We start from the raw sequence: 8,120 nt of genomic DNA on the forward strand, positions 1-8,120 counted from the left end.
AGACCTCACAAGGCTGGATCCAGGATGAAGGGTCTGGGTCCTTCCTTTTACCCCTCACTCTGAAGCTCAAAGGAAATGTGGAGGCAACTCGGTCCTGGTCCTTTTGTCTTAGTAGGTAAAAACACCTAATGGCCTTCCATCAAATCTTCCCTAGATTTAGCCATAGACCGGCCTATCCTCTCTCCGAGCAGCAGAGGGCGCGCACCACTAGCGGGAAAAGAGTGGACCAGTCAACAAACGCAGTACGAGAAAGCCTTTAAAGAGCAGAGGCATCTATCTAACAGGGAGGATCAGAGCCAAAGCTACTGGGAGCAGCAGGAGGTTTGTGAAGGAAAGTGAGAGGTGGTCTTGGGAGAATGGCACGAAGCAGGGAGTGGAGGCAGGGAAAAGTATTAAATTAGGACAAAATGGAGAGTGGCTGATGCAAGAAGGTTCGGATGGAATGGAGGAAAAGGTCACAGGTTGTTGGATGAGATGCTGCGAGGAGATGGCAGAATGGCGAGATGGAGGAAGGCAGGTACTTGTTGGATTGAAAGTTGGAGTGAAATGGGATGGGATGAGGGTGAGAGAGGCACCCTCTCAGGATCCCATCCACTGGGTTCTCCTCACTCCAGGCCACCCCACGCTTGCTTGCCCTCACACTTGGAGGCCTTTTGCTCTGCCTGCCTGAGCCTTTAACCTTCTACCCTCCCTGAAGGGGCCCTGGTGCAGCAATGAACGGACAGAGGAGGCAGTCGGGAGCTTGGGAGCTTTAATGGAGCTGAAAGGGATATATACAGACTGGGGTCCTTGGGCCAGAGTGTGGTATGGGAGAAAGGGAAGCAAGCCAGAGTGTTGGAATAGGGATGGGGAACGGCAGAGATGTTTATGGAGACTTCTCATATCCCGAAGAAATAGGGGAGTGTGAGAAGCCTTGAGGTACTACCGTTTGGAGTGGGTTGTGGGACAGAGACAGAAAATGAGGACCAAGAAAATCCCAGAAAAATAGGGGTCATAAAGAGGTGCAGAGGTGCAAGTGAGAAAAGAAAAAGACACGGGAGTTCCAGAATCTGGAGACTTGGAAGAGAAAAATTAAAGTGGGAGCCCATGCACCCTTCCTGGGGCGAAGATAACGGGGCCTGGAAGCCTGATGTTCAAGGAATACCTCGGGGGCTTCCCATCCTTTCTTCCCTGGGCTGGGCGCGGCTGCTGCAATGAAATCTGTGTTAAAGGAACGTCGGGGAAAGCTTCGGGGCTCCTCTGAGGATGAGGATGGGATTGGTCACTGGGCCGTGTGAGAGAGGCCCCGCTGTACCCGGCCGTCCCCGTCTAGTGATAATGACCCCCCAAGTGCGAAGCTGCCGCCACCGCGCCGAAGGGCCCGGGAGGAGGCTGCAAGCCCGGGGTGGGGTAGAGCGCGGCGGTGGCGGCGGCAGCGGCGGTGGCGTTCGGACCAGGCCAGTAGGAGAAACCAGCGGGCGCAACGCCCGCGGAAGCTGCCATCAAGTTGAGTTTGGATAGGCCCGGGAAGGGCAGCGGGGCCAGGCCGGCCGGGAGCTTGTAGAGGGCGCCGTCCTGGGCGGCGGCAGCGGCGGCGGCGGCGGCCGCAGCGGCGTGGGCGTGCGCGGGTGGTGGCTGGCAAGCCTGCGCCAGGCCCTGGAAGTCAAAGCGGTAGGCGTAGCGCTTGCCGTGCACCTTGCTCATGATGTTTTTGTCGTAGTAGTAGCGCAGCGCGCGACTTAGCTTGTCGTAGTTCATGTTGGGCTTACTCTTGCGCTCGCCCCAGCGCCGCGCCACCTCGTCCGGGTCGGTGAGCTTGAACTCGCCGTGGCCGCCCTCCCACGCGATGCAACCGGCGTTCGCGCGATCTGCCAGCAGCTCCAGGAGAAACTGCCACAACTGGATCTGCCCGCTGCCTGTGGGGAACGGGAGCAGTCAGCCACGGACTGGGGCAGGTTGGAACTAGGGAGGGGTGGGGGTGGAGGGGAAGCAAGAAAACAATCCAAAGCAGTAGCAACCCACTTCGGAGGGTAAGGGAACATCTGGCTGCGTCCTTGTGTGTAGCAGAAAGCAGCTAGTCAACCAGTGTAGACCAGCAGAGTACAACGGAAAGGGCTTTCATTTTGAAGGACCTAGGGCACATTGTTTTGTGGTTGTTTGCATGTGGAGAAGCCTTGTCTCCTCTGTGGAGAAGCGGTGGTGAAGCTGGGCTTTTCCTAGGTAAGGACCAGACACCAGACCCTCCCACCCCCCTGACCAGTCTCCTTTATTTAAGGCAAAGACTGCACAGCGGTGCGGTACAAGCCAGCCGGGCGCAGGAGGTTGAACCGCCCAACCAGCTGAGGTCCTGTCCAGAGATCCAGACAGAATGGTCAGTTATGCACGTAGATGAAGGTCCTTGGCCCCACCTATACGAGCAGTAGACAGTCCCTACCACCCAAAGGCATATAGTAAAACAGGCCTAGCTTGAAGAAGCACTATGTCAGACAAGAAGAACAGAGAGAAGCTCTGTGTACTGAGAAAAGAGACCAACTCTCAGAGGCTCCCAACCTCACACCTCCAGGTGCGCTGGCCTCTGTGCTGCAGCGGAAGATGCCAGAACTCTGACAGGGAGGGTGGTGGTGGGCAATCCCGAAGAAAGAGGTAGGATTGCAAAAGGATTGTGCTGGATTCCTGGCTGGTTTTCCTACAAATCTCAGGGTAACTGATAGTGGCCAAGTGTCATCATATGCAGGTGAGGGGTGTGTGTGGGGGGGTGAGTGACCCAGAACTCACACTTTCCTGTTTTGAAGCCTTAAGCAGACAAAAATCCGGACAAACTGCCCCCCCCCATTCCTCTCTAGAATAAAACAGACTCGCCTCCTCCCTATTCAGTGTCACTGACTCAGAACCCTAAAGCTTCCTTTTCCCCATAGTTTTTACCCCAATTTCTTTAAACCAAGCCCTGAAGAGCTGTTGGCTCCCTGGAGCCAGGATTTCGGTTTAGATCAGATCCTGGGAAGCTTTGGCCTAAAAGGTGCATCTGAGACCAAGCCGGAGCAACAACAGAGACTTGGTCCCCGTCCCTGTTAGGTGTTCCGGTTCCCTCCTTCTGGGAAAGAAGAGCAGTTGCCAGTCTCATCTTTTCTGCCCAGATTAGGGTACTGGCTGGGGCAGGAGCTATGGGAAAGAATTGAAATGCCAGCCACCAAACAGGCTGGCCATCTACTGCAGCAAACCTAGGTATCAAACACAACGGCTAGCGCTGGCGTGGCTTACAGTCAGCAAGTTCTGCACGGGTACCAGGAAGCACAGGCTAGGGTTTAGGCCTAGGGTGGCTGGAGAGTAATTACTGGGTTCCCCTTTCCAGGAAGTACTACGAGTTTATTCCAAACAGCCTACCCAAAAAAGGATTCCAAAGGCCAGGGCACGAAAGCTTGGAAAAACCATACTTGACAGAAAAAGGACTGGAGGACAAGACTTGACCTGTCCCGAGAACCTAGCACCGGACCGGGGCTCAGAAAATGGACACGTTAAGGCCTCTGTACAATCTGACCACAGCCTTATATTTTTCATAACGCGGGGTGCACACCGCTCTGTCCCTCTGTCTAGTGGCTGTGGTTCGAACCCTTGCCCCATCTACTACAGTCGTCGGCATCAACCCGATGCACCAGCCGGCTCACCTTTCTGTACAGCGGGGCTCAGCGGCCCCCAGCTCGGGCTCTTCCCTTCCTTAAAAAGACCATCTCCGACGGGATCTGCGGCGCAGAAGAAAACAGTCAAGCAGACCCTAGGCGGAAGTTGAGGGTTTGACCGAAAGGGCCCGGGGCTGCAGTGTTCTGGGGGGTCCGGGACACCAGCTCCTCCTCCCCAAGCTAGGCTGCGACGCGAGCCGGCGCAGAGCCCCTCCGTAGCGCCCAAGTCAGGAAACGCGTCCAGGAAAAAGGAAATCCGCTTTCCAAAGGGGCCGGCTGAAGCCTTATAAAACCCAGAGGGGATCGCACTTGCCGAGTCTGAGCGAGCGGAGCCCCTTGTAAAGAGGAAAAGGGTGCTTGGAAGTCTCGGCCAGTGAGAGCGCTTGGAGGACCAAGGTGAGGACCCTTGAGGGCTCAGGGGTGACGCCCAGCGGATCACAACCTTCGAGTAAGGCTGGAGCCCGGAGTCCACCGCGCCAAAGACCCCTGCTTTCAGCCTCCTACGATCCTGAATCTGCGTGTCTTCTAGACCCACATCGAAACCCCGAAGCTCGCTGTCTACCTTGCAGGTTCCCCGAATGCCCCAAACTGCAACCAGCAGTCCCTCTCACACACTCACAAAGCGACTCACTGGAAGCGTCCCCTTCCTTTGGTCCACCGAACTTGCCCCACGCCCTGACCTAGACTTCCCCCCCAGGGTCTTGGTGCCTCCAGCCCCCGGCTGGTCCCTGGTACCTGGCAGGTACATGTTGATCAGCAGGGGCTGGGAGGTGCCGCTCTGTCTCATCGCTGCCGGGGACTGGGCGGTGGGAGATGGGGGGATAGCACGGGGGGGGGCACGTCAGCTTTGAGCTTGGGGTGCCGATCCCCGCCCGTGGCGACTGTGGGTGACAGGGAAGAGTAGACGCCGCCGGGTCCGGCAAGGCCTGGCAGGAGTGGGCAGCCAGGGTGTGGCGGGGAGGGAGGGGGTCCTGGAGCGATGCTCCCAGCTACAAGGCCGCTTGCAACCCTCCGGCCCCGCGCGGGCAGGGGCCGCAATTTCCGTTTTAATTAAAGTGCGGCCGCCTCGGCCCCCCAGACCCCGCCCCCGCCCCTCTTATCTTCCCATCGCAATAAAGTCTCCAACGCGCTGCGCCTCAGCCAAGCGCACCCGGCAGCCCCCCGCGCCCCGCAGCCCAGGAGACACGCGGGGGATGGGCTCCTGTTCGGAGCTCAGAAGGGGCCAGGAGTGTGTGTGTGTACGTGTGTACGTCTTTTTCTACCTCCCCGACTCTCAGCAAACATCGGTGGGGCGGGAATGCTGGCCCCAATTTGGACCCCTGAAGCCACAGCCTCAAGTCCCTTCCCCAGAGCCCTCTTTCTAGCCATCTCCCTCCCCTCTCTCACTGCCTGCTCTCCGCCCCTTTCCTCCCCCTACCCGGGTCCCCGTCTCCAGGCTGCCTTATCTGCATCTTCACTTTTAAATTTCCGCTTCCCTCCCTCTCGCCTGTCGCTGCGCTCCCAGCCGCGCTACCGCGCTGCCGTGGCTCCCTTTATCTTTGCCCACCCCTGTGCCTTCTCCCTCCTTTTTTCCTACTCTCTTTAGGTCCCTAGAGACCCGATCCCCTCCTCGATCTCCTGGTTTCCTGTCTCGTCTGGCCCCGGGCCTCAGGCAGAACGCTGGGGCATCTCCCCTGGCAACTTCTGAATTGCCCTCTTCTTTATTCTCCTCACCTTCTTTCTAGGTCTCCTTACTGCTTTGTGCCTGCTGTTTTTCTCGTCCTGTCTCCTCTCTTCCTTTCCTTCTTATTTTACTTTCTTTTTTAACCTGCTCAGTTCTTATACACTGGTTGCCAGTCTCACAACCAATATATATGCTGAATACAAGCTGTGTTTTTCCTGTAGATTCCTATTCATCTCTCCACTTCTCATCACAACAATTTCTCTACCATCCTTCCCCATTATCACAAACACTCCCGTGCTCCTTAGGGCTGAATCACACTGCAGAGTTACCAAGATCACAATAGAGTTGTGTCTTGTACAACTGCCCTTCCTAATCCATGATGTGGCTATCAAGTAGACCAGGGTATCTGGGTGCCTGTGAGACTTCCCAGATCTGAGTCTGAAGTTGCATCAGGAGTGCCTTTTCTGCAACCATGTGACACTTCATATGACCGGGATAGCTGCTGTCAGACCTGCGATTCTCTTGGTCCTCTCTCTTGCTTAAATACAGGGGTGAGGGGGGCTAGAAATGGGCAGGCCTCCTGCAGGGTCCTTGTTCCTAGGGTGCTCATATGAGGGGCTGCTGCAAATATCCTACACGGGTTCTCCAGGGACCCTGTGCACCCTCACTGGCTGTAAATCATTGGCGAGTTCATCTTTGCCAGTCAATGGGAACAAGGTGAGGAGGATGAGAGGCAGTCAACAGAATCCTATGGAAACTGGGATGGAAATTTGGATGCAGATGTAGAATCTGATGGGAGCAGAGGCAGAGAGGGTGGGGTGTTTGGGGGGAACAAGCTTAGGGTATCACAGGAAGGAGCCTTAGTGTGCTGCCAAGATCTCAGTCTTAGTGCTCCTTCCAAATATTGCTGAGAGAAGGAAACAGCAAGAAGGGAAGAGTAAGAGGAGCTGGGAGGCACAGAGGTTCATCCTCCAACGCTCTCGGAGGGAGGCTGAGAAAGCAGGGAGAAGAGTTCAGAGGGGGCCTCTACCTAGAAACACTAGCTGCACGATGGGCATCTTGGGTGCTGAAGGAGTGAGGCACTGACATCATACACACACACACACACACACACACACACACACACACACACACACACATTTCCTGTTCTAAGACATAATAGTAGCCAGGGTACTAGTAGGCCACCCACCTAGGATAGCAAAGAAAAGGGTAGGTAATAGGTTCTGTCTCACTCCCACCCATGTGGTCATGTGGTCCCATCTCTCTCTCTCTCTCTCTCTCTCTCTGTGTGTGTGTGTGTGTGTGTGTATGTATTTGTGTGTGTATGTGTATGTATTTGTGTGTGTATATCATGTGTCTGTGTGCCTTTGTGTGTGTCTGTGTGTGTAGGGAAGTCTCCCCACTCCACTTCCTCCTTCTCTTCCTGATAGCAGGTTAAAGGCCAGCGAGAGAGTCCTTGGTAGTCCCCCCTCCATTGTCTCACTGCCAAGCTCTGTGTCATGGTTTCTCCTGAGTCCACAGACCACCAACCTGTCCAGAAGAGGAGAACCAGAGGTTAATACTCTCAGATATGATTACTTCAATCTGTACTTATAAGCCACCAGAGGATGATAGATGTTGAAAGCAGAATGGGACCCCTGGGTCCCAGAAAACTTAAGAAGCTGGCAAAAGCTGGAGCAAACAAACCAAGACCAGCAAACTACTTAAGGTCCTTCTAACAGATCCTAAAGGTTTCTTCTTCTTCTTCTTCTTCTTCTTCTTCTTCTTCTTCTTCTTCTTCTTCTTCTTCTTCTTCTTCTTCTTCTTCTTCTTCCTTTCTTTCTCCTCCTCCTCCTCCTCCTTTCTTCTTCCTCCTCTCCCCTTCCTCCTCTTCCTCCTCCTTCCCATTTTTTATTTTTTTATTTTTTTGAGACAGGGTTTCTGTGTAGCCCTGGCTATTCTAGAAGTCACTTTGTGGACCAGACTGTCCTTGAACTTACAGAGATCTTTCTGCCTCTGCCTCCTGAGTGCCATCACACCTGGTCCCTAAAGGTAACCTCTTGATGTTTTCCAGAGGCCACTCATTCTAGAGAAGATACCAGCACTCTATTGCTCACTGCCTCTTTATGGCAACAGGCAGTAAAGAGATAGTCAGGTTGACCTGGGTTCTGAATTCAGCTCTGGGTTCTGGAGTCTTGCATATTTCCTATTCCTGTGACTTTGAGGAAATTAAGTCACCTTTGTACCTAGTCTTGTTGTCTTAAAATTGAATATTTAAACATTTGAATATTGTGAGCTTAATAAGATGGCACATGGCAAGTGCCTAAGGACCACGTTCTGCACTTAGCTTTTGATAATACTGTCATCTTTCAAGAGATGGACCAACCAGGAACCCTAAATATATTTCAGGCTCTGTTGAAGATTGAGTTTTTAAATACAACTCAAATTAACCTTAACTGAACCTGGATTTGGTATCTGGGGCCCTATCTTCAAACCCGGCACAGTCACTGATTGGATTGGTGAACCCTTTAAGCCCCAATTTCTTTGCTAATGTGATAGATGAAGAATGGAGGATAGTTAGAGCATCAAACCAACAGGAGCTATGTACTCTAAAGCCAGATCAGAATTTAAGTAAAATCCATACACAGTGAGAGAAGGCCCCGTGCCTATTGCTCAATGCTTTCCCACAACATCTCACACATTCTCATTTAAACCCCAGGGGGTTCTTATTAAATACTCAACCTGTACACACACACACACACACACACACACACACACACACACACACACACACACACACACAGAGAGAGAGAGAGAGAGAGAGA

At 53.7% G+C, this 8,120-nt stretch overlaps 1 protein-coding gene across 1 annotated transcript; it reads right to left on the minus strand.

Annotated features, from left to right (window-relative positions):
• Window positions 1-737: 737 nt before the first annotated feature.
• Window positions 738-4,648, minus strand: Fev (FEV transcription factor, ETS family member). The gene is made up of 3 exons (XM_021171164.1): window positions 4,389-4,648; window positions 3,642-3,716; window positions 738-1,895 (listed from the first exon to the last, which is right to left on the minus strand). The coding sequence occupies exons 1-3, from the start codon at window positions 4,438-4,440 to the stop codon at window positions 1,309-1,311; spliced, it is 714 nt and encodes a 237-aa protein (XP_021026823.1). The 5' UTR covers window positions 4,441-4,648; the 3' UTR covers window positions 738-1,308.
• Between the last annotated feature and the right edge of the window lie 3,472 nt (window positions 4,649-8,120).

This window comes from Mus caroli, chromosome 1, assembly GCF_900094665.2.
Source record: "Mus caroli chromosome 1, CAROLI_EIJ_v1.1, whole genome shotgun sequence".
In the NCBI taxonomy this organism is placed as follows: domain Eukaryota; kingdom Metazoa; phylum Chordata; class Mammalia; order Rodentia; family Muridae; genus Mus; species Mus caroli.